This window comes from Emericellopsis atlantica (genome assembly GCF_019669845.1).
Source record: "Emericellopsis atlantica unplaced genomic scaffold F5Z01scaffold_18, whole genome shotgun sequence".
In the NCBI taxonomy this organism is placed as follows: domain Eukaryota; kingdom Fungi; phylum Ascomycota; class Sordariomycetes; order Hypocreales; family Bionectriaceae; genus Emericellopsis; species Emericellopsis atlantica.
In genome coordinates this window covers 280,242-303,474 of record NW_025764720.1, presented here as the reverse complement: position 1 = coordinate 303,474, position 23,233 = coordinate 280,242, and the positions used below count along the sequence as shown (strand labels likewise).

The following is a 23,233-nucleotide window of genomic DNA, read 5'->3' as shown; positions in this document are numbered from 1 at the left end:
GCGGGTCAAGGACGCGAGGTATGGCAGTCTATTGGTAGCAGACCTGCCAATAATTAATACGTCGATGAATGACAGTTCGCTTAGCCCAACCGGGCGTCAGTGCAGAAATTAGCCAGAGGGAAGGCTGGCCCCCTCTCCCAGGCATCTCCACCCATGAATTCATGCTGCAAAGTAAAGGAAGTTGTGAAACGAAGACGGACTGGAGCGACAGTGGGCAACCCCGATATCTTCCCCACAGTAGGTCCGAAATCCCCAGTGTCGACTCCAGTCCCCGGGCCGGCCCCAGCGCGCTTGGAAATGTCAAGTCGAGGTCGCCTAGCTTTCAAATTAGGACGCCACCCATGTCACCCTGGCCGTCTTCCAAAATGTATGTGCTGCTTGCGCACGCGCTGAAAGGCTTCGAGCAACTGCTGGGCCGACGTCCAGCGCGGAAACCGCAGTTTCACTTGAGCTTAACCCCATACGTAACGTATCTGGAAGCCCGTGGGCCGTGGGGATGGTGTCCATGCAGCCGACAGGGATCGCTGTGCGAATGAAATGACGCCCATCGAGATCTCAGATCGACGCCTCGCTCTGCTCTAGCCCGAATGTGTCCAACTGCGGTGATGCGACCCGAATTGCCCGCAGCCAAAACTTCCAGCACGCGATTTTTGCAACAGAAGTAGACATCCAATTGACGAACAAATCTGTGCTGGCTCTTCGATACAGTCGAGGAGATGTCAGCACGCCTCCCCTATATTTCTCTCCTTTCTGAAATCTCGATAGCCCCCGTGAAGTAACTTATAACCCCAGGCAGGGGGGCCCAGCAAGCCCGCAACGTGACTGCGGAGAGTTTCTTGGCTCGCGAGACGGGGGCGGTTCGGCAGCTGCTTCCGAGCAACACCAGCCGCCTGACGAGGCTGATCAAGCTATGACAGCAGCCAAGACAAGACGGGCCCGTGATTCTGCTTTGACAAGTTGACCATGTAAACCTTCTGGCGCAGACTGATGTCGTTTCTACCTTTTCTTCTGTCTGCATGCATGGCATGGCATCGGCCTCCCACATCATCAACGTCGCGTGGTCGGAGGATCCAAGGTGAGCCGCTGTACGCCGATTTGTAGGCTGAGCGGCCGCCAACTGCTAAGGAGTCAGGAACGTGGGAGTGGTGTGCATCCCGAACCCATGAATACCAAAGCGTGACCTGTGACGTCGTGAAATTACACGAGACATGTGTTTGGCGTAGTATGTTTATTACTGATCACAACTTACCCGAAACCTCTACGTCAGAAGCAGTCTTTAGCAGAGATATCGAACACGCCTTTCCTATGCCAACGTGAAAGCTCCATGCACTATCTGCTTACCGACGCCATGCAATGCCCTATGTATCCTTTCCCAGACAGACTCACACGAACCGCACCTCGTTGAAGAGACCCGCTCGCACTTGCACCAGACTCGCCAGCTCGAACACAAACGACTGGAAGATCATGACGTTGGTGACAACATGGGACACCGACACCGTCTCCGGGTCCTGTGGTGACTGCGGCTCGTCATTCTCGCTTTCCGCACCCTTGTCTTCGTCTTCGTCCTCGTCACCCATTTCGTCCGCGTCGGGGCCAATAGCCGCCTTGCTGAACTCATCTTCGTCCTCCTCATCCTCCCTTGACGTGCTGACGGGTTCCCTGATGGGCGCTTTGTTGAATTTGAGCGGGATGGGGTCTATCGTCTTGTCCGGGAGACCTATCCGTTGTGACAGGATAGTTTGGTCGGCGGCAGCAAAGTCCGCTATACGACTCGGATGCATGTCTCCCCGGTTGTCGAGGTCTACCCCAATGTCGTCTCCAATGCGACTCGGCGACGCTGTGCGGTAGCCGTTGTGCGTGGGAAAGGGGAACTCCTTGGGCGGCGGTATGGGCAGCGTGCGTGGGCTCGCCATGCCGTAGTTGTCCACCCTCTGTGATGGTGTCGCTACGCCGCTGCTGCCACCGCCGCGGTTCTGGTCTCTGCGGCCCCTAGGGCTGCCTGAGCGACTAGGCGTACCGAGTTCCGACAGCAGACGTTGTGCGAGGCCCTCGAACGCTGACGGCCTTGACGGGGAGCCGCTCCGTGAGAACTCGTCACTACGACGGTCCGGTGTTCCGAGAGTCATTGGGATATCCCTCGGTTGAGGCTTGGGGCTGTGCAGGATCATGTCTGCGGTGTGGAAAGCTTCTCGTCTTTGCTGAAGGAGCTCGTCAAACCTGGGGACCGTCTCTTTGTATGTGATGACCTGATCACAGAGTCGCTTGACAATGTTGAGCAAGCGTGGCAGAGACTGCTGATTCCATTGTGGCCTGCGTCGACAGTCCTTTTGTGACTTGGCCTGCTCGTCCTGCGGCTCGGTGGTCAGCTTCGCAGCATCTGCTGTTGGAGATTGCTTGGCATCCTCGTCTCCGGAGACTTCCTCTTCTGAAGCGTCCTCATCCTCGTCGTACTGGTACGAATGCGGGCTCCGAGCTAGCCATCCTTCGATACTCATGTAGCCGCACGTTGCGAGATCCACTAGGCTGTCGGTGACCGACAAGTTCGTCTCCACAGGGTTCAAAAAGAACGTTTCGAGCAAGTCAAGCATGGCATTGAGCAAAGGGTCATCTGGCCGCAGTGTATGTTCACGTACTTCTCGCGGTGCACCCGGTAGAGAATCAGATAGCGCAGCCGGTTTGTGGTTGTGGTTCTTTCCAACGTGTGGTGCTACCAGCTTTAGCGAGCATGGGTGGCTCTCGAGTCGTGCCATGGTATCCTTCAGGAGGGAGTCGTAGACGTCGTCGAAGTTGTCCTGGCCGCCTACGGCCCCGGCCAGGCTCAAAAGGTACTCAACCTCCTGCTCATGCGCACCAATGGTGCGATGCACCACGTGGCTGGGCAGCACCTCAGTCTTGAGCAATGTCATGACTGCATATCGATGGTGCCTCTTGAGAATGGCCGAGACGAGTTGAAGCGTCACGTAAATTGTCTGCTGATTCTTGGACCGCAGGCAGGCCAGGATGAGGTCGACAAGGTTGAACAGGAGAGGCGTGACGGCAGTGTCAGATTTGGACGCCATCATCGTGGCCAGATCCATCGATTTGCGCTTCCTGGCACTGCTGATCAAGGAACTAGGCGCGTCGCTCTGTGCATCTGGCGCTTCTGGTAGCGCCAGCAGATAATGCAGAATGAGGTTGATCATGTCAGGGTGATCGAGGGACTCGAGGATGCGCCGTAAGTATGTCAAGACCGCCACTGACGAACCCCCGTCAATATCGGAGGACTCGAGGAGCGATGGGTACCTGGAATGTCAGCTAGGCCATGAGTTCCCAGACATACGAGACTCACAGGAGCTGCTGCAGGAAGATGACCTGGAAGTGCTCCAGCAGCGTTGATTTGACCTCCACCGACTTGCAGTGGTTCAGCACGTCCTGCCAGAAGAGCAGGTGAGACAGAAAAGTCTCAATGTGCGATTGAAACTCGGGCGAGCAGGAGCTGATGACTTCGAAATTCGATGTAGGATGTTGGTAGTCGGAGAAGGCCAGGATCGGTGGCAGTTGATGAGGGAGGTGATCGATGACCAGTTTTCGACTCAGCTGGCTATATAAAGCTCCGAGTCCAGTCGCCATGAGTGTAGACAGGTCGCTCTCCACTATCCACTGCTCCAAGAGTGTCGAACTCGACGCGGCCTCGATGATATACAGCAGACCCGTCCTCGCAAAGTCGCCCACCTTGCCCTCGTGGTGGATGTAGTCCATGAGGATGTAGAAGAGCGGAAAGTCAGCCCTCTGTGTCCGTCCCGCAAATTTCTCTCGCAAGTCCCGTTTTCCCTCATCTTGGCTGTCCTGTGCCTTGAACCAGGCGGGTAGAATATCAGGGGCGAGGCGAATCTTGGTCGTGATGTTGAACGCCAGCTCCACCACCCTCGATTCGGTGTCCAGCCCCAACCGCACACTATTGGGCCCGGTGATTCTCACGAGAAGATTGGTCAAGCTTGCCGAGAAGGTTGTATTCTCGACGAAAGCTTCCTCCTCACTCTCGATGAGCGTCGCGAAGAACAAAACAGCTTCCTTGATGATCCACTCGTTGTACGACGTTGTCGCTATTTTCCCGATGGGCACGTAAATATGGCGGGAGGAAGCGAACTGAATGCACGGATGCGGGAGGGGTCGTCTAGACTCGTCGCTGAGGATGTTGGTGAGCTCTTGCAGGCGGATCTCGAGCGTTTCGGCAGCATCGCTATCGCGGGAGAGGTTTGACGAGGTACGCCATGTTGTCTGTCAGTGAGCAAGTGTATCGCGACCGTATAGAGCGGCCAAGACCTACCAGAAGATTCCCATACTCCTTCTCGAACCTGTGAAGGCGCTTCGCGGGGTCCTTGGCTTGGTCCTGGCGCGAGCTCCCCGAAGAGAGGGGGCTCATGAGACGTGACCACTGCTCGGTCAGCGACGCTCAGCTGTAGTGACGTGTTGATACTCACAAAGTCCATTGTGCTTTTGGAGTCACGTCATCCCGAATTCCGGGCATAGGGGAGCAGCCTGAGCCTGGTATGTTCGGCAACTGTCGCGTTGGTGATGGGGTCGAGTATCGCGGACTGTTCCACCCGCTACCCTAGCGTGATGCGGTCCCGATAGATGCATAACTAGCTGGGGTTGCATCTCACCGGTGCCTGGTATATCTCGAGGACTCACCACTTTATATGGTCCTTCTCATCCCTTTTGCTCAACTGAACAGGCAGCTCAATTCAACGCGTAGCTATGACAGCCCTCAAAGCTACAAGCAGCCATGAGACACAATGCCCAACCCTGCTCGTGCTGAGGCGATGGCCCGCGCGTGTGAGCTCCGCAGGAAGATGAAGGAAAGGCCGTATCTGCTTTCAATTCACTAACTAGCATAGTAGTAGGTATAATAATCTTCGCTCCCTTTTGCTATCAGTTGATGCTACCAGGAACACTACGGATATGTAAGGTTACCCAAGGCCTTGCCCAAGGCGTGTACGTCTAGACCGACCATAAGAGACTTTCTGTTTCGATACGCTACTCTTCTCAATACGAACTAGGACACTATATTCTCGATCGTGAAAGAATAGAAGACAAGTCCAATGTGTGACCTTCATGCAGGGCGAAAACGTCCCAGAGTCAGGTGCAACTATATGCCCCTTGGGTGTTGAGAGAATACATACATATCAGCCTGTAGGGTAGGACGTCAAACTCGACTAACACCACCTTTTTCAGAGCCATGATCAGTAGCGACTGGATCCACCGTAACGCGGGTCTTGCGAATTTGACATAACACTAATGATTCGAGCACGGGGACATCGGCTACGAAAGGTGGTGGCTGTTGGGAGAGTGTGGTTGAGGTGAATGACTAACGTCAACTTGAAGCTGGTCGTCGAGAGCTTCAGTGAGATGGGGCTTTTGGCGGCACCGACTTTTCTGTCGTAATTACCCCGCCGCAGCAAGTCAGCTTGCCCTACGGAGTAACTAATTGCAGACACTATCACGATCTGGGTAAAGGATGCCATCGCCAGTTGCAACAGCGTGGTGATCGACGGCGGGGCTACGACAACGACTGGACGATAGGCTGCGTTTGCCAAAGTTTGCAGTCAAGCGTGACTGATGGAGCGGCAGCCCCGCCGCATGGCGCATGGCATGGGTCGGCGTGGGCAAGAGTTCCATTGTCCTCTGGACAAGCATTGACGTGTGAATGAGGAAGGCTGCTCGCATTCGACCAGAAGCAACAAGTGATGAGACAACTCGACAGCGCATACTTTGTGTGATAAACTTGCGTCGTATCTGCAGACTAGAAGGCAGCATGGCGAGCCACATTATCGGGCGATTTACCCCAGAAATAACCCGATAAGCTTCTCTTGTTTGCTGTACCCCAACTGAGATTGAATGGCAGCCGCCAGCCACATGAAGCCATCGTGAGGCGCCGAGGACAGCGACGTCAACCAGTGCGCAGACAACCAGAAGAAAAAGCTTGTCTACGGACATTTTTTCCGTCATGCACGGGCAAGCAACGCAGCTCATCAGGCTGAAGCCGAGACTGTTGCCACGGCAGTCGCAGCTAAGGGCTGTTGAGCCCCATCCGACCCCAAGCATCGCGCTATGCTGAATTCGAGGAATGGGCAGCACATCATCAGCGCAGCGATTGGCGGACAGTGATCCTCGACGCTGGGTTGCACTCGCGGAATTCGGCACTCAGCCATGGTTGGCTGGTTTGTGCAACGCCTGGCGTGCTGAGTACTCCATGTCCCGTCTGCACACCCTTCCAGGCCATGTCAAATGCCGAGCCGCCATTGCTAGCACCGACAAAGGATAATGCAAGGCCGTAGCTTATTTTGCAAGACGGCTTGAGTGAGGCGGTGGTCAGTAGACTCATTACGGTTGCATGGACCCTCGAGCTGCACAACTCCAGCCCATGTCAAATCCATTCAACCAGCCCAGGGCTTCTCTCAGTTTCAGGGCCAAGCACATACGTATTATGCAGAAGTCAAAGAATCTAGCGGCTCTGCCAGTGGAGTACAGGTGCTGCAGGCCCTGAGGAGCCCTGGAAATCATCTGGGACTCAGCATGTCCATGACACATTCTGACCAATCACAATTCAATACGACAGCGCCTGTGTTCCTGTTCCGGCCGTTCCTGCCTCCAAACATCCACCCACTCGACTCCAGTGAGTCCAGTCATCCTCCTGCACTTCTTCCCGCTTCTGAAAATCTCACCCCTTCACCACCACGGGCACCCACCATTTGTATCACCCAGCAGGCCACGGGAGTATTCTTACTCCTCCATAGTCCGACGCCGCTGCCTGTCCGACGACGCCGACGACGCCGACGACGCCGACGACGACGGCGACGAAGCTTCACCCTTTCGTCTAGAAACAGCGACCTTTGCTACACCCAATTGCTCAATCAACAATTAGCTTTACCTCCACGCCGCGTCCAAATTGCACGCATGACGACGCCTCCCTGCCCCTCGCATCGCTACTCGTGACCCAAGCTCCCCGACAATCACCGTCCTGTCGGCCACGCACGACCACCCGCGACGGTCCCAGACACTCCCTCGGCCTTTGCGCATGCCTCGTGCCTCAGGGTCGGGCAAGCGACACTCAGGCGCCGCCGGTCAGCGCGACACTCGGCACGAGAATGGGCTCGTTGGCCCTGCTACTGCCAAACGAGTCGTAGGCAAACGAAGCCACGCACAGCTCGACGCATCCGCCCAGGGCTCGCAGCCTAGGACGGCTGCTGAACATGCTGCCTCTGGCCAGCCCCGCCATTCTCTGCCCACGTCGCCGCCCCGAACCGGCGGCGCTGAGCAGCAGCCCAGCATCAACGGCGTCTGCAAGGAGAGCCATGCAGGCAACGACACGGAGAACTCTGTCGACATCAACGGCGCGCGCAAAGTTTTGGATGCATTAGGTTTGGACGATACCTCGTCCGAATCCGGTTCATCGCACATGGCGCCTCATCAGACTTCAGGTGCTGGCGGCGTCGACGCCGGGCACCGCCAGATCGACGTCAATGCCTTGAAGGATGTCAACGTTCACCGCGACCAGGGCCCCCTTGAGCTTGCCGCAACCGTGCTCAAGGCGCTTCCCATGCAGGATACGCTGGCCATTCTGATTATTCTGATGCACCTACCGGCTCTATCGCTCCTCTTCATCTATGCCATCTTTGCGCTCCTTACGTTTGTCCCGCCCGTCACGCTCAACTCGTACGTGAGCATCAACTTTGCCGAAATCCTCGATGGCACCGCTACGACGCCTGCGCCCGTGACACTGTTCACCATGGACGTCATGTTCTTTTTCTTCTGGCTATTTCTCTGGCACCCACTGCAAGAGCTGATGCAGGACCTGGCGAAGCCGGTGATTGCCATTACGCTCGGCGGCGGTACAGGCTCGCGTGATGGAGCGTCACGAGGGATCACGACAACGTTTTTCTGGGTCATGCTGCATCACATTTTGAGGGGTACCCAGTCTCACTGGGCACGCATAGCTCGACACATCCCCGACAACTGGCCCGTACCTGCGGCCTTCCACGAGCCTTGGAAGCTGCACGAGGAGCACTATGAGACTAAGGGCTTGATTGGCTGGGCCAAGAGTTTGTTGGCCGTGCATATCTTGACCCAAGGAACTATACGGGCGATCAAAAAGTGGTATCTGAGGAGGGAGCGTGAGAACAAGGACGGGAAGGACGGAGGCGACCCTGAAGCAGGAAAGCCACATGGGAGCACCGACAACGCTGCGGACGCCACTCTCGCTACGCCAGAAATCGAAATCAACGCCCAGCAGGCGTCGGCGCCGCCTTTAGTGAGCAAGAAGAGGAGGAAGCAAAGCGCACAGATACGCCTACAGCAGCCCTTGTGGGCTGCACTCGCAAGCACAAAGATTGTATTTATGAAGGAGTGGGAGCTGTCCAACACGTCACGGGAACAGGCTGGATCCAACGCTACCGACGTCCACAATCTGGGCAACGCGCCGTTTGAGCGGCAAGAGCGCCAAATATGGATTGTTTACGTGGGTAGTGATGAGGTTCATTTTAACACCAGTTTGTTTCCCCATGAGCACTTGGAAGAAGACGGCGTTCAGGGGAGCAAGGGAGATTCGATTCCAGCCTCGGCGCAGAAGCTATCCGGTCAGCCTCTTTACGTCCGGATCAACAACGCCTTCTGGCAGCCAACACGCATGTATCCGCTGGACGCGCCCGGTGGCGAGACGGAAGAGGAGGAGGAGGGCGCTCGGTGGACAGGCGCTATTTATGGACTCCGACCCACGTCCAAGTACGTCGTCGAATTTGTTGACCGCAGCAACGACACTGTTCTGTTCAAGACAAGCATCCGCACCGTCAGCGAGCCGCAGCGCGAAACAGAAGCCGGGACTGCCGCGCCGCCTAACGGGCAGCACTCTCTCCAGCCCGACTCACCCGCCACAACGCTCAAGACTTCCATTGCTGCCGCCGAAGCCAGGCTTACCGAGGAGAAGAACCGCCTCAAGACAGTCCGCAAGGAGTGGAAGTCGCGCATCAACAACTTGAAGAAGGACATTGAACTAGCCGATAATCAACTGTCATCTGCAGGCAATTCCGACGAGAAGTACAGGCAGAAGATCCGCCAGCAGGAGACCCAAAAATCGCAGGCGGAGCGCGAGGCCCAAGCCCTTGTGGACCAGCTCAAGAACTATGATGCGGCGCCAGAACTCACCGATCGTAAGAAGAAGGTTGAAAAGCTCTACGGAGCCGAGAAGAAGCTCTACGACGGGGAGAAGAAGGACTTTGAGGAGTTCAAGTCGAAGCTGGACAAGGAGGTCAAGGCCAAGGAGTTGGAACACTCGAATCTCATCAGCAAAGTCAACAAGATCAAGACGCGCATCAACAAGATCGAGACGGAGCTGGCCAACATCACCGACGCCAACAACCGGGGGCTCGACGAGGCCGAGCGTCGCCGTCAGGAGCGTGTGACGTGGCAGGAGCACAGTGCCGCCGTGGAAGTGAACTATCGGGAGCGTCTGGCGCACATCCGAGCCACGAACGCCGGCAAGGTCGAGCAGATCCAGGCGATGCAGGCGCAGCTGAATGCCATTATGAGCACCAGTGCGGTCCACATGTCTCTCGACCAGATGGCCCAACTGGGGGACTACCAGCAGCAGCAGCAGCAACAGCAGCAACAACAACACCCTGGCATGTGGAACCCCAATCCTGCGGCCCCGCCTCACATCCCGTCAAACGTCTGGGGCACCACGTCTGGCGATCTCGTTCCTACCGTTTCCTCCTTTGCTGGCCCTTCTGCCTGGCAAGCCATGGCCACCGCGGCACCCTTTGAGCCCCGCGCTAAGACGCGCGGACGGAGCTCGAGCATGCTGAGCGATGTGAGCGGCTTCACGCAACCAAGCGACGACGACGAGGGATCTCTGCCAACGTGGCGGGGCGGACAGCGTCCTCCTGGGTTTGGCTATCCCGCGCAGGGCGGCAGTAGTGGTGGCGGCAGCGGGCAAAACGATAGCTTCCCGAACAGTCCAGTCTCGTGAGGGAGTAGATAGTAGGCAAAAACCGGCTGTGTTTGTCTTTCCTTTTACACAAGACTCTTCTCATTCAGTGATGTATATATCCCCGGCCTAGGCCCAGTCATGCGTCTGCATCGTAACGCTTCCTCAGTGTGCGGTATCGCTTCAAGTAGTACCTGCCCGGTTAGCGAAACATGGCCAGCCCTCTTCCAGCCACGGGAGCTCACAGCATCTCAATCTCTGTATAGTATTAGCTTACTGCGTTATGACAGGCAAGTGTTCGCGGAGATATACCTTTTTTCACGTACTCGCCCTGGCTGATCCCTTTCCGAATCTTATCCTCATCTGTTTCGCCGGCCTTGCTCATGAATGCCTTGTGCAGCCTGGGGCGGAAGTAATCATAGCCCAGAGGATACTCCCTACCGAGGTAGAGCAGTTCTACACGTACGGTAAGTCTTGTTTCAGTGTGAAGCAGAGGAGCACACACCCTTGTAGAGGGCAATGACCTGATGCCGCAACGATGGAGTAGAGGGAGGCATGATCGAGGGCCATTCTTGTTGTAGAGGTTAAACGAGGGCGGGCATCATCACGGTGATGTCGAGATGTAGAGACCATGACGCCACAGTGCAGCCACACAAGGCTGCCCGACCTTCTCTTCAGCCACAGTTGGACGCACAACCACCGAGGGCCTTGTGCCCGACCGGCGACCACTTCCTTTGCCCTCCCCCAACTCGAGGTCGCTGGCACGACTACCTACCTGGTGCTGTTCCGGTGGGCTTCATTCGGCAGCCAGGCAGGGATTACAGTCACGTCTCCAACATGTCGGCCATACGTCGAGCCGTGTCCTCCATCTACCGCGACCACCCATCGCTCCACAAGATTATCGGCCTAACAACGCGGTCTCCCATCCACGACGGTCCGCAGGCCAAGGCGCCGCGCAGCGAGGCAGACGCGCGCGCGTCCGGGCGGCACGTATACCACGATCAGGGCGCTATGGTCTTCCTCAAGAGGCTCGAGCATGGCCAAGTCCAGCGGATGGGCGACATACTGGTAGAGGTCGTGCGTCTGGGTGGTCCGGCTGCCATAGCGGATGGGGGGAGAGCGAAGGGGTATCGGGGTACGCAGACAGACGAGGATGCCATGGAGACGGCGTTGAAGCCCCTGTGGACATTGGAGGCGGAAGTCTTGGGCGGCCAGATACACGACGTGGGAGCGGCATGTCATCAGGATAAGGAAAAAGTCTAAGAATATACAAAATGTATACTGACGGCCTACATATATATATAAATCAAAGAGGTATCCCGACAAGAAAGTAAAATGTCATCGCATGCTGCCCACGCAGTATAGTAGTCCCCCCTTTTCGTTTTCCCTTTCGCTGTATCATCCCTTCATTGCATAATAGCACACAGTTTCGCTATCACCGCTTCGTAGCCCACCAGGCGCCGGACTCGAGACACTCGCCCCAGCGGGTGTCGTAGTCGCCCCCGTTGAGGAGCGTCGTTGTCATCTTGCTCATCCACACGTCCCACTCGTCCTGGCTCTTGCCGCTCTGTTCGCGCAGCAGGGGCTCCAGCGCCTGTATCTCCTCAATGAGGGTGAGGAGCGCGGTCCGGCGCAGCGCGGCCTGACCTGCCGTGAGGGACTTTTTCTCAATAATCTGCGGCGGCTGCTCACGATTCGACTTTGTGGGATACGACTTGCCGTCCTTGGTGACGATGCCGCCTACGCCCTCGCGCTCCCAGCGGACTTCGCTAAAGGGGATGGCGACGCGGTGGGAGCCAATGTTCTTGAGAGACTCGGCCTCGGAGAGGAGGTTGTGGTTGACAACGGTGCAGGGCTCGACCATGAGCTCGCGCGCGTCCATGGCGCGCTTGAGCCAGCCGTTGTACTCCTGCAGGTAGGCGGACTGCGGGGGCGAGAGGGGCGTGTTGGTGTTGATGACGTAGGCGCCGAGCGTCGAGGCGGCCTCCTGCTCCTCGACCTGGGTGTTGGCGGCCGAGGCGCTGGGGACGTGCTTGCGCAGCATGCGGATGGAGTGGTCCGTCTCCCAGATCTCGAGGGTGCCGCCCGACTTGAGGACGCGGATGCTCTCGTCCATGACGGTCGCCTGCTGGGACGTGGTGCACGCGAGCGCCATGTCCTTGTTGAAGACCATGTCGAACTCGCCGTCGGCAAAGGGCCACGGCGTGACGCGGAGGTCGTGCTGGACAAACGTCCACTTCATGTCGCGGTCTGGCTTGCCGCCTTCGGCCCCATTGCTCGGGGCCACGGACGCCACGTCCATGCCTGTGAAGTGTATGCCTCCGTGTCCCCGGCTCTTGAAGTAGCGATGGCACATCATGCTCCAGAAGCCCGATCCGCAGCCGAGATCTAGCACCTTCAAGGGCGGCTTGGCCGTCAGGGCCGGACTGGCGACGGGCGCGCCATGGACCTGGATGAGCAGCAAGGTCCGCAGAGACTGGCGATGCAGCTCTGTCAAGTCCACAGGGAGAGGGTACGGGTTTGTCTGGTCGCGCAGGTAGGAGCGTCCATTCCGCTGGACGAATGGTCTCTGCACTGGAGTCGAGTCCGGTGCGCTCGGGTCAGTCGATAGGACAGTTTTGCTCGACTGGGCGGTGGCAAGGCTGGTCGAGCTCACCGACTCGGCTCGTCCAGCAGGTGTGTGGAAAACCTTGGGACCGGCTGGTGGCCGGTATGCATCCAGTGTTATATCGGGGTACATGGCCACATGCTTCAGATCGCTCGCCGCGATGCTGTCCACGTGGAACAGCGGCCTGCTGTTGGCGGTGGTGGCGCTGATGCCGCCGTGCTGTTGCGCGGTCGTTGACGCGTGTGGTTTCGGCGGCAGAGACGGTGCTGCTAGGACTGGAAGAGGAGGTGCCCCGTTGACACCTCCAGGACCGCTGTTGCCACTGACGCTGCTCGGTTTGTTCTTGTGCTTCTGCTTGCGCGGGGTGAAGCTTGTCGAGCTCGTGCCTGATGTGACGGCGCTGAGGCTGGCGGCTGTGGAGCGGGTACGTGCGCTTACGGTCGAGGAGGAGGAGGATGAGTTGCGGCCCGGATCGACCGAGGGGGAGGTCGAGGTGGTGGTGTCTTTGTTGCTTCTGTTGGTTGCGGCTGCTGTGCTGTTGGAACGCGCGCGCGAGAGGGCGCTGCTGCTGGAGTGCTGCCGGCCGCCGTCCAAGAGTCTGGGGTTGTTAGTGGTCAGTGCTGATGTGTTTGTCGAGGTGGTGCTGTCATTGGCAGAGCTGGTGCTGTTGGCCTTTGTCAACCAGTAGTGGTGACTTTTGTTGCTGGAGGACGATCGCGAGGCGGAACGGATCAAGGAGCGGCGAGAGCGAGCGTGGGGAGTATTGTCAATGGTCGTAACGTCAGTCTCTGCGTCGGCGCCTCGATTGCGGTCGAGCTGCTGCTGATGGTCTGTTGATGCTGATGTCGATGCCGATGCTGGGGCGGTGGCTGTCAGGTCGCTGCCAGTCGTGGTGCTGCTCCCGTTGGAGTCGGTCCGCTGCGACGGGCCACGAGAATTGTTGCCGTTGCCGTTGCTGCTGCTGCTGCTGGACTTGTTAGGCTTCCAGGTCGGCAGAGGGGGGACAACCGAGTACAAGAATTCGGACATGAAGGGCGACAGGACTCCATCCAGTGCTAGTCGAGTCCGCTTTGCTGGTGGGAACCTGGAGCCACCAGGCGACTGGCTGGTGGTCTGGGCTTGCGGCTTGCTTGCTGGCTTGCTGTGGGCGGTGATCCAATTCCACGGTCCACCACTGGGTTTTCAGTCAGTCTCCTGAGTTTGTGCTGCTGCCAGGCCTGGCCTTTCCAAGTTCCGCGGTCCGGAGTGGAGACGGTTCGTGCCTTGGGTTTCTTCCGAGGGGCTCCAGTGAGGCGGCGAGGCCCGACCTTGGGCCCTCAGGTGGGGGTGGAGGATCCCAATAATGCCGCCGCGAAATGCCCCGCCCCCTGTAATCTAGGGGCCGTAGCCTGTAATTGTCCCGGAGTCGGTCTGCCACTGGCTGTGCCTGTCAGGTTTTGCCCTGACCTGCTGGACGGTCGGCGTCCTGTCGGTCTGGCGCCCGACGAATAGCCCTGCACTTCTTCCGTCGATGCTAATTTCCTGGCGCCAATGAGTAATGTTAGCCTAACGCGCTTTTCCCTTTCCTTTTTCCTTCTTTTCCCTGTCCTTTTCTCGTCGTTCCCGGGGTTTGCTGTTGTTGGTCCTATTGCTGGCTGCTCTTTGCTGGCTGCCCGGTATGTTCTCGCGCGCAACCGACAGGTATCCGACACCACTGGCCCGTTTGGGGTCTTGGCAGCTGGTGACACACCAGCTCCAGTCCCCGGACGCGGCGTTTATGCTTCGTGTTTAATGCGTCTCCAGTCCTTTCTTGGAGGGACCGAAACAAGCCTCGTCTCATGCGGCTAGCCACTGCAGTCGCTTTCCTCGTCGCTGGTGTCGAGTAGTATGACGACTGGACTGCTCACGCTCCTTGGCCTGCAGCTTCTTGTCCAGTTGTCTTTGCTCTTCCTCTTGTCCTCTGTCTGCACCTCGCGAGGAACCCTGCAGTCTCAGGACGGGCCACCTTCTAGAACAGATCTGACACCGCGGGAAAAAACACCCCTGAATACCCCGGGGATGCTTGCAGTGGCAGTCAGTCTCCGCTCGCAGCCTGGCCCGACCAGCCGACGCTGGTGGTGAGTTGTCGATGATTCTGCGGCACTGACTCGACAGACTCGTTTCGTGGCATGCAGCTGGACCTTTTGAGAAATGCCTCACGGGGTAAAGCCCTTCCTTCCTCTGTGCTGGCTTTGGTAGAGCTCGCAAGGTGGCATCAAACTGTGCGCTGGGTGTTCAACAAGTGTTGTGACAGAGTCGAAAGAAGTTTCCCCGTCGCACCGTATCCGTCTGTGCTGCCAATGAGCCTCACGCTCGCGTCGGCAACGCAGCACAGCGCAGATCCGCGACTCACGCTTGCTTGGCGTCGAATTGCTGCTGCTGCTGCTGCTGCTACCTCTGTCGTTGATCGTCAAAATGATCCGGCTACCAGGCAATGGTTAATGCATCTGGCTGGACCCGGACATGTATCGCTGGCGATGCTCCCTCATCCAGGCGAAGAGACCAAAGTTGAGATGTGATCTCTGTCCTTTCCCCTCTCGCATTTGCGACACGAGTCACGCTCCCGCGCAATTTCAACAACAAGGTAGGCTTATCGGCCACTCAAGTGCGCACACAGCCCAGCAGGATTCGGGATGGAGAAGCAACGCTCGCCTCTCGATGCGACGTGCTGTTATCGGTCCCTGTCACCTGCGCCTTTGGTCGTCCTGCGCGTGTCGCGATTGTCTCCTGAGACTATCCTCTTCGTCAGGAGGACTGCGAGAAGAGGAATCAATGCAGAAGAGCGGGCAAACGTTGCCGTGCACTTTCTTCTGCCAGTGCTTTCACAGTGGTGGGTGTGGTGTACATATCATTCCGCCAGAAACGCCGCAGGATTCGCGGGATAATGCTCTTATTATTCACTATCCCTCGGTCCCCTCTCAGCGCAAATGCCGAGTTGGTCTCGGACCTGGATCACGTCTACGGTCTACCATCACCGGTCAGCCCGCCTTGTTAGCCTCGCAGGATGAGGGGAGGCGGTTCGTCGAGTAATCAGGCTATTTTCATGTTCTCTCTCTCCCACGGCAGGCCTCGCCAGGCTTGTACTGGTTTGTCCGTGCAACTGACCGAGATACTATTACTCCTTCTCCCCCGCACCCCCAGACGGCCCAGCCGCAGGCGCCATGCGTCGGGCTAATTGCCCTTCGTGGCGCACCTACAGGCTTCAGCCGGTTCGAGAGAGAGCCTCACTTGGTCAACTCGCTCCCAATTCAGCGGTGTGCGGCGGCGTTGTTGGCAAGCCGCTATGCTCGCCACTTTTCGGCTAATATGGGGCAGGGGATATCGAGTTTCTGATTGTCCATCACCGAATCCCTTGGATTTCGAAAGTCGATGTTTGGGCTAATATCAGACGCTAGCGGATAATATCATACACTACGTCGAACTTCAGCAATACTACCTAGGCTGGCGATGGCTTGCAAGCTCTGCCAGGGCACGTCGCTACTTTGATCATTACTGGCGACCGCACGACTGACTGTCTTGCTCTTTTTATATGGTGCAACAAGGCATCTACATACTATGCGGGTGCCGATGGTCCCACGGCAGTTTCGCTATCGTGAAGAACTGATGATTCCTTTAGCATCGATTTCTTCAAGCCACATATGGTCGTGTTCATTGCTGAGTCCCGCGTACCTTCGCTGCCGTGATCGGATCCTGATGGGGCTCAAGAGCTAGGGGATCGAGGCCAATGCCGTTCTGGATGGCGACCAATTCCATGGCCACGAATACAACGAACCCGATCTACACGCTGTCAGTCCGTGCCTCAATGGATGCCAAAGGACATGGCTTTCAGCTCACAAACGAGATGCCCAAGGCCAAGTCATCGTAGCCGAGAGCTCTCTTCAAGATTCGAACCCATAGTCGAAGTCCACATGCTATCGTGTTGAGAACGACGAATGTGATCCCGAGCGGGTAGTATGCGTCTCGTGCTTGTGTTTCGCCGGTCATTGTGCAACAGGCGTTGGGAAGAGATGGCACGTAGAGACTGCTAGACTCTGACTACCACTCGGACTCGAGATCAAGGCTACGGGTACGAGGGAACTACCAACTCGCAAGAGACGAGACCTATAGAACATTGGACAACCCGTTTGAAAATAACGAGGCCGGTACGTACTACGTAGACTCAAGAGGTTCAGCCTCTCGTACAGTTCTCTATGGCATAGAACGTAAAATAGACAAGGTTAGATAATTAATGATTACTGATCTTGAAGATGGACATGTACAAGTACAGTCTACAAGCTGTACCGGCTATACGTACAGCCAGGTACTTCGTACTTCTCCGCTTGTCAGTTATCACTTCCCAGAGAAGTACGTAGTGCAAGCAGCCACCATGCCAGGTCCTTCGAGGAGGGCCGGGATATGCCATGACATGAAGCCACATGCGACATGTCCTGGTGAAGGCACAAAATCTTCCGACGATGCTTTTTATAAGTCTCAGCAACGGTCCTAAACGCGACTTGGCGTGCGTTTTATCCTCCTCCCCAGGTCTGGCTCAGCAACCCCAATATGGTTATACTTGTATGTCAAGCGGTCGAACCCGGGCATGTCTCCATGCCATGCTGGACCTGGTCCACGAGAGTCAAGCACTGCAAGGGCCATCGCCGCCTCGCCAAACGAGAAGCAATCGAGACCACTAATAACAAGTACGGCGTTGGGCGACGGGTCGTCTAAGCTCTGGTCGCGTGCCAATATTGCCGGCCTGGCAGTCTGCAGGGCGCCTGTGAGGTCCTGACCCCGGACCAATGATGCGCCTCTGGCGTTGACAGCTGATGCAGGGATGACGGTTGAAGAATGCGGCGCGTGTTTTGTGCCCCTGTCTGTCAGAGGAGATCTCCTCTTGGGTCCTACGAGTTGACTGCCGTAAGAGTCAAATGTCTGAAGACCCCCCAAGCAGTTTGCCATGAGTCCAGCAACGCTCTGGATAATCCTTTAGACGAACCAAACTCGAAACTCCTAATTACTACTACGTAGATCCCTCGAAAACTGATACTCTCTAATTACCGACGTTCCGAATTCATACGATAGCCACAATGACGACTCCCACATCAAAGACCCTGCCCTCGCGGCCGGAAGAGGTTGATGCAGCTTGGCTCACCAAGGTGTTGAATCTTCCAATCACCAAGGCTGAACAGACGGACATAATCCTGGATGCGTCAGCCGGAAAGATCTACATTACAGCGAGCTATAATGACAAGTCAGGCGCGGAGAAGACGCTGTACCTCTGTGTTAAGGGCGGGTTCAACCCACAGATCATGGCCATGCCCGACTACGTGCAGGTTTTAAAGGTTCTCTACACGCGAGAGATCAAGTTTTTCCAGGACATTGCTCCCGAGCTGCGCAACGTCAACGTCCCCAAGGCATACTGGGCGGGCGTCGACCCGGACCAGTTCCAGGCGATCGTGATCCTCGAGGACTTGAGCAAGGAGCATACATTCGGCGACTGCTCCAAGACCATGACGCTTGAGCAGGTCAAGGTCGGTGCCTCGCAGCTTGCTGGTCTTCATTCCTCCAAGTTCAACATCTCGTCCAGCAGTGAGGAGTACTCGTGGATGACAAACGTATACGACTTTGCCATCTTGCAAATGGCGGAGCCATGGGAGGCCATGATCCTCGCCGACAACAGGCCTCCCTTCCAGGAGCAGTGGAAGGACAAGGCGAAGATGCACGCCGTAATAAAGAAGCACTTTGCAAAACGCGATCCTCGCTACCTCGCCCTCGTGCACGGCGATCCCCACGCGGGCAACACGTTCCTCGACAAGAGCGGCAACCCTTCTTTCCTGGACTTTCAGACGGCACATATCAGTAGCATATTTCACGATCTGACCTACTTTCTCGTCGGTGCGCTGACGGTCGAGAATCGCCGAGCCCACGAAATGGAGGTGTTGGAGCACTATCTCAGCGAGCTGCACCGGTTCGGTGGCCCTGCGCTGTCGAAGGATGACGAGTCGGTTCAGTTTGAGTATAAGAAGAACATGCTCAGCGGTATCGGGTGAGTCGAGCCCGCTTATCCTCAGAGCTTGCGTTGTCATATGCTAATTATCTTGACAGTTGGTGCCTGACACCTTATGAGATGCAGCGCGAGTACAAGGTCCGCGCCATGTGCGAGCGATACGTGGCTGCGATGGTTGACCATAACACGATTGATGTTATCGAGTCAGCACCCGAGGCGAAGGCATAGGTAGGCGTGTGGGACAAGATACATTGAATAAAAAAGCAAGACCTCGAGAGTGTCTTGGTGTACAAGAACGTGATATCCTGGTGACGGGTCGTACCTCGTTGGCTAGGGATGGCTGCGTGCTGTAACTCTGTACCAAACTGTGGTCCGATGCCCGATATTGTAGAAGAGTCGTCTTTTGCCCCCCAACTCTTAAATCCAAGTAATCATGCAATCCTCGGGGTCCTTCCTTGCCTTCGTCCCAGTAACTCCCTCGTCCTTCGTCCTCTTCTTTACCAGCAAGGGTAACCCTCTCCACAGCTCGATAACATCGCGACCTATGCACTGTTGGCGGGCCTGGTCTCACTCTCAATGCCGCGGAGTAAATTGACAACAACCACATGAGCGCGGTAGCTTCAGGCCCCCGGTTTCTTGCCACGCCACTTTGAGAGTATCTTGTCGATTTCTTGTGGAGTTCTGGTGGCCCTGTCGTCGTCTCGCTTCGAGGATATGAGAGGTAGAAACGATGTACGGATACCTGCATGTCGAAGATAGAACCATATGTCAACGTGGTCAACCTTGGAGTCCAGGCCATTCACAGGGTGACGCTCGCGTATCTTCTGCTTATTTTGCGGTGGCATGTTGGGATATGCCTTGTCCATTCTTCGTGACCAATCCTCATTCGACTTGTCTTTCCTGGCTTCAAACTCCTGTTTGGCCTTATCAGCGATGTGTGTGGGCACATACAGCCCAATATGATTTACGAACTCCGATCTGATGCGATAATATTGCAGCAAACATGCCCAAACATTGTCTTGCACGCGCGGCCGATCCAAGCCCAATAACCCCAATACCAGCAGCCCCTCGGGGTCTGGCGACGTCGAAGTGATCAGATGATGAGAAGGACTGATGATATTGGTAGGAGATAGAGAAAGGGCAATCGAGCATTGACATTAAATTTTGAGGCAGGTCCAAGACTGTCCAACCATGCCACCCTCCAGGTTCATCAACAGGAGAAGGCCAACGTCATCTGCACCGACCCGATCAACAAATTCGATGCGTTTACCATGCAGGCAAGCAAATCTAGGTAGCTTGAGCACGCGCGGTCTGGGAAGGTTTTTGGGATGAAGTTCAGTCACCTGAAGTATCACGTGGTCAGCGCTAAAATATGGCTGGCCTCAGCTTGTCGGTTCCTCACTTTTCCTTGAAATCAATCTCCACCTCCCTATGATCAACATTGACCATCGGAGGGTGTCTGAAGCAAACCTTCGAAGAAGCAACACATAGGCTTCGCTCGCCGATTCCAAAGCATCATGTTTCGTATCATGAGCTCATCTTGTTTGCCAAGGGCAATAGTTCCCAGACTACAATCTGCCACAAAGCTCCCAACTTGTGCGCTTCGAGTCAAGTACGCAACTGCTTTCTCGAGGGCCATTTCGAGCGACGATTCAGAGCCAAAGAAACGGCCATAGAAAAACAAGTACGGAGAGGAAGTATGTCGTGCGCCCTAGTAGGTTCTATTCTTTTCAGTATCCAGCTTGCCCACTAACTTTGGATTGCTCAAAGCATATTTAACCTCCGCGATCGGCCACATGGATGCGAGTTCGTGCCTTCTGGCGACCCCTTCATAACTCGAGTGTGTCGCCGTCTGGCTAAGGAGAGAAACGAGAACATATATGCACGCGTGGGTTTCTCAATCAGACGCCAGTGCGTCTCGCTGTTCTCGTTAACCTAGTGGCCGCCAGTGGCGTCTTCGAACATCCAGGGACGATAGCCGCAGCCAGGATTTCAGAAAACACTATCAACAGGCTGAAAATGGCGGACAATATGAGGGAACAGCCAGAGGATATAATGCCAGTTCTCCATGTCACGTCTGATGCAGCCGGCAACCTTCACGTTCCGCTATTCAGTAACTTTCCGCCAGCCATTCTCTGCGCCTTTCTGAGCAGAGTCTCTCGTCTAATCACGATTCAATTGGTTAATTACGAGGCGATCAATGCCCTTCAGGCATTTTTGAACAAAGGCTCTGAACGTGGCTTCCGCCTGGAGAATCTCAGCGTCATTGTGCCTCTCCTTTACGAAGTAAGTTTCAGAAAGCTACTCGGAGTGCGGGAACAGGACCATTACCTGGTCAATATCGGAGAATCTAGTAACCCTAGGATCAGAATCCAACCTCCGTGTGTGAAGGCGAATCCGGGCGATACAAACGATCAGCCAGAGGACGTACATGGCTACTGAATATGTTACAATGGCTTGACTCACGGTTTTCTTTTATTTTGACCATCTAGTTGGGGCTAGATGGTCGTGGATCAGCGAAGCGCAACCCCTGAGATCCATCCACAAGATGCGTGAGAAATGAGTGGCTGGCATACTTCTCGAGCGTCGGGGATCAAAACAATTCCTCAACGTCCATGTAACAAACATGCTAGTGTCGCTAGATGATCCAGGAATAGTATCGTATCCTTCATTTCATGTCGTTAAAAGTCTATAAGTCTATCATACCCAAATTTAGATCTTCACACAAATGCTTCCTTAGTGTCCTTGCGACAAGCACACAACAGCCCACTTTCCGTACCACGCCCACTTCCTGGCCTTGTCGTTGGGGTCCTGGCCGTTGAGGGTCTTGAGCTCCTCGTCCTGGCCTGGCTTGAGGCCAACGACGACGTCAGCCTTGCAAGTGCGCAGCGACAGAACGTTGACGCCAGAGCCGGGGCCGAGAGGACCAATGGCCTCGCTGAAGGGTGTGGTGGTATCCCAGTGAGCCTGAAAATGTTAGTCAATATAGTCATATAACGCAACATCAATGGTACTTACATCGCCAGTCAGCTTGCGGTAGTTCAGGTCACCCTTGAAGATGACGAGCTCAGCGGGCTTGAGGTCCTCGTGCAGCTCAGGGGCCTCCTTGGGGAGACGCCAGAAGCTGCCGCCACGGGTCCAGTAGCGGTGAGGGCGCATGATCAGCTGGCCATCGGCGTGGGCCTGCGCCCAGTGCTGGAAGACGAACTTCAGGTCCTCCTCCTCGGTGCCGGCCAGCGGCGCGGGGGTCTTGTCCTGCAGCTTCTCCTCCTCGGACGGAGTCTCGAAGAAGGTCTTGGGGTCAGAGATGGCGTTGAGAAGGGCGCTGAAGTCGCTGGGCAGAACATCCGAGACGAACCAAGGGATGGACTTGGGGCGGAGGACGATTTGGGTAGCCAGGCCAGAGGCGAGAAGGAAGCCAGCGAGGATCAGATCGACGTAGAGCTCAAAGCCAGCGTTGTCAAGGACAATGTCCACGCGTCGCTCTGTCTGGCCGTCCTGCTGGGCCTTCTTGAGGATCTCGTACGCCTGGGGAAGGTTGTTGATCAGAATGTTCTTCTCGGCGTTCTTACGCGCCTCGGAGCCCTGGAGCTTCTGGATATCCTCGTAGGTGAGGTTGGTCAGGAGGGACAGGTCAGTGGCGTTGCCCCAGAGGCAGATCTCGAAGAACTCGGCGAAGAGGAGCTTCTCAGCCTCAATGTCATGGGTGGCGTTCTTGTCAGCGGCAAGCTGGTTGACGAGCTCTCTGTAGCGGGTGGCGAGCTCGAGGACAGCCTTGCGCGAGGTGCGGAAAGTGTCCATCTTCTGGCGGGCAAAGATGTCGTAGTCCTTCCAGTGGGTCGAGAGGCTGAAGAAAGTGCTGATGCGCCTTTGGACTGTTAGTACTTTATATGATGTGAAGGCATGCGGATGTCCTACCTGTACATGTAGCACTCGGAGAACAGCCAGGGCACGTCGAGCCATGATGGGTTGCCACGCTGCTCAATCTCCCTGTTGTAGGCCTCGACCTCCTCGGGGTACTGGTCGTTGACAATGGGTCTGCGTTACATGTTAGAAGGTTCTCCGACTGCCAATGGAGTGGCGTTGACATACGTGAGCTTGCGGTCGTGCAACACCTCGTACTTGAGGGTGCTAAGCTCCTCGATGATCTTCTTGCCCTCGGCCTGGGCCTCAGGGTTCTCGAGCGTGTTCACGGTGCGGTGAACATCATCAATGGCTTGTGTCTGCGTCTGTCAGCTTCTGTAAGACGTTCGAGAGGCAAGTTACTCACGAGAATGACAGGCCAGCGGTTGCGAACCGAGTCGTTAGCGAACGAGTTGACGTCCGAGGTCATGGACTGGGCTGTGAATTGTTAGATTCTACCCTGCCAAAGGGTGACGCAGCACATACGGGTCTTGGTATCGTAATCCATGGTAGCGATTGACTCTAAAATTCAAATTGTAGTTCAAAAACAGATGGTTTGATGTCGCAACATCAGCTTCTGAAGATCATCGCCAGTAAACTTTTGGAGGGGCACCGAGGGGCAGACCGCGATAAGAAGTTGCCCGGTTTGGTGCATATCTATGTACTAATGCAGCGTGCGGGTAGGGGATAGACGCATATGCCTCATCCAGCTCCACCGCGACGTCATCCGAGAGGATCAAAAGATTGGGTCCAAAAC

At 56.1% G+C, this 23,233-nt stretch overlaps 9 protein-coding genes across 9 annotated transcripts; 3 read left to right on the top strand and 6 right to left on the bottom strand.

Moving 5' to 3' along the window:
* Nucleotides 1–1,215: 1,215 nt before the first annotated feature.
* On the bottom strand, nucleotides 1,216–4,543 carry F5Z01DRAFT_171857 (DNA polymerase epsilon subunit C). The gene is made up of 3 exons (XM_046257911.1): nucleotides 4,307–4,543; nucleotides 3,329–4,257; nucleotides 1,216–3,282 (listed from the first exon to the last, which is right to left on the bottom strand). Exons 1-3 carry the CDS (start codon nucleotides 4,400–4,402, stop codon nucleotides 1,383–1,385), a joined length of 2,925 nt encoding a protein of 974 aa, XP_046116969.1. The 5' UTR covers nucleotides 4,403–4,543; the 3' UTR covers nucleotides 1,216–1,382.
* A 515-nt stretch (nucleotides 4,544–5,058) lies between these two features.
* Nucleotides 5,059–5,517, bottom strand: F5Z01DRAFT_659028 (uncharacterized protein). Its single transcript, XM_046263736.1, has one exon. It carries the CDS (start codon nucleotides 5,502–5,504, stop codon nucleotides 5,223–5,225), a length of 282 nt encoding a protein of 93 aa, XP_046116968.1. The 5' UTR covers nucleotides 5,505–5,517; the 3' UTR covers nucleotides 5,059–5,222.
* A 1,277-nt stretch (nucleotides 5,518–6,794) lies between these two features.
* Nucleotides 6,795–10,032, top strand: F5Z01DRAFT_659027 (uncharacterized protein). The gene has a single exon (XM_046263735.1). The coding sequence runs from the start codon at nucleotides 7,058–7,060 to the stop codon at nucleotides 10,001–10,003; it is 2,946 nt and encodes a 981-aa protein (XP_046116967.1). The 5' UTR covers nucleotides 6,795–7,057; the 3' UTR covers nucleotides 10,004–10,032.
* A 68-nt stretch (nucleotides 10,033–10,100) lies between these two features.
* Nucleotides 10,101–10,518, bottom strand: F5Z01DRAFT_675445 (LYR motif-containing protein 5A; the record flags this gene model as incomplete). Its single annotated transcript, XM_046265145.1, has 4 exons — nucleotides 10,101–10,155; nucleotides 10,207–10,219; nucleotides 10,274–10,417; nucleotides 10,467–10,518. The coding sequence occupies 4 exons, from the start codon at nucleotides 10,516–10,518 to the stop codon at nucleotides 10,101–10,103; spliced, it is 264 nt and encodes an 87-aa protein (XP_046116966.1).
* Nucleotides 10,519–10,573: 55 nt separating this feature from the next.
* Nucleotides 10,574–11,224, top strand: F5Z01DRAFT_637794 (uncharacterized protein; the record flags this gene model as incomplete). Its single annotated transcript, XM_046262312.1, has 1 exon — nucleotides 10,574–11,224. One exon carries the CDS (start codon nucleotides 10,574–10,576, stop codon nucleotides 11,222–11,224), a length of 651 nt encoding a protein of 216 aa, XP_046116965.1.
* Nucleotides 11,225–11,396: 172 nt separating this feature from the next.
* On the bottom strand, nucleotides 11,397–12,701 carry F5Z01DRAFT_624592 (uncharacterized protein; the record flags this gene model as incomplete). Its single annotated transcript, XM_046261381.1, has 1 exon — nucleotides 11,397–12,701. One exon carries the CDS (start codon nucleotides 12,699–12,701, stop codon nucleotides 11,397–11,399), a length of 1,305 nt encoding a protein of 434 aa, XP_046116964.1.
* A 3,439-nt stretch (nucleotides 12,702–16,140) lies between these two features.
* F5Z01DRAFT_637792 (uncharacterized protein) lies at nucleotides 16,141–16,571 on the bottom strand (the record flags this gene model as incomplete). The annotated part of the gene is made up of 3 exons (XM_046262311.1): nucleotides 16,141–16,212; nucleotides 16,257–16,364; nucleotides 16,422–16,571. 3 exons carry the CDS (start codon nucleotides 16,569–16,571, stop codon nucleotides 16,141–16,143), a joined length of 330 nt encoding a protein of 109 aa, XP_046116963.1.
* Nucleotides 16,572–17,457: 886 nt separating this feature from the next.
* F5Z01DRAFT_689132 (kinase-like domain-containing protein) lies at nucleotides 17,458–18,801 on the top strand (the record flags this gene model as incomplete). The annotated part of the gene is made up of 2 exons (XM_046266067.1): nucleotides 17,458–18,612; nucleotides 18,672–18,801. The coding sequence occupies exons 1-2, from the start codon at nucleotides 17,654–17,656 to the stop codon at nucleotides 18,799–18,801; spliced, it is 1,089 nt and encodes a 362-aa protein (XP_046116962.1). The 5' UTR covers nucleotides 17,458–17,653.
* A 2,418-nt stretch (nucleotides 18,802–21,219) lies between these two features.
* On the bottom strand, nucleotides 21,220–23,042 carry F5Z01DRAFT_744010 (DUF89 domain-containing protein). The gene is made up of 6 exons (XM_046266910.1): nucleotides 22,963–23,042; nucleotides 22,844–22,914; nucleotides 22,666–22,796; nucleotides 22,492–22,611; nucleotides 21,592–22,441; nucleotides 21,220–21,540 (listed from the first exon to the last, which is right to left on the bottom strand). Exons 1-6 carry the CDS (start codon nucleotides 22,982–22,984, stop codon nucleotides 21,310–21,312), a joined length of 1,425 nt encoding a protein of 474 aa, XP_046116961.1. The 5' UTR covers nucleotides 22,985–23,042; the 3' UTR covers nucleotides 21,220–21,309.
* Nucleotides 23,043–23,233: the final 191 nt, after the last annotated feature.

Bases quoted from the DNA above. Each gene is read 5' to 3' on its own strand.
- F5Z01DRAFT_659028 (XM_046263736.1), bottom strand. From the start codon at position 5,504: ATGGCATCCTTTACCCAGATCGTGATAGTGTCTGCAATTAGTTACTCC.
- F5Z01DRAFT_171857 (XM_046257911.1), bottom strand. From the start codon at position 4,402: ATGAGCCCCCTCTCTTCGGGGAGCTCGCGCCAGGACCAAGCCAAGGAC. The intron at 4,258-4,306 runs GTAGGTCTTGGC...GCTCACTGACAG, and splicing joins AGGAGTATGGGAATCTTCTG to ACAACATGGCGTACCTCGTC. The intron at 3,283-3,328 runs GTGAGTCTCGTA...CTGACATTCCAG, and splicing joins ATCTTCCTGCAGCAGCTCCT to GTACCCATCGCTCCTCGAGT.
- F5Z01DRAFT_744010 (XM_046266910.1), bottom strand. From the start codon at position 22,984: ATGGATTACGATACCAAGACCC. The intron at 22,612-22,665 runs GTATGTCAACGC...CATGTAACGCAG, and splicing joins TTGCACGACCGCAAGCTCAC to ACCCATTGTCAACGACCAGT. The intron at 21,541-21,591 runs GTAAGTACCATT...TAACATTTTCAG, and splicing joins ACCGCAAGCTGACTGGCGAT to GCTCACTGGGATACCACCAC.
- F5Z01DRAFT_659027 (XM_046263735.1), top strand. From the start codon at position 7,058: ATGCCTCGTGCCTCAGGGTCGGGCAAGCGACACTCAGGCGCCGCCGGT.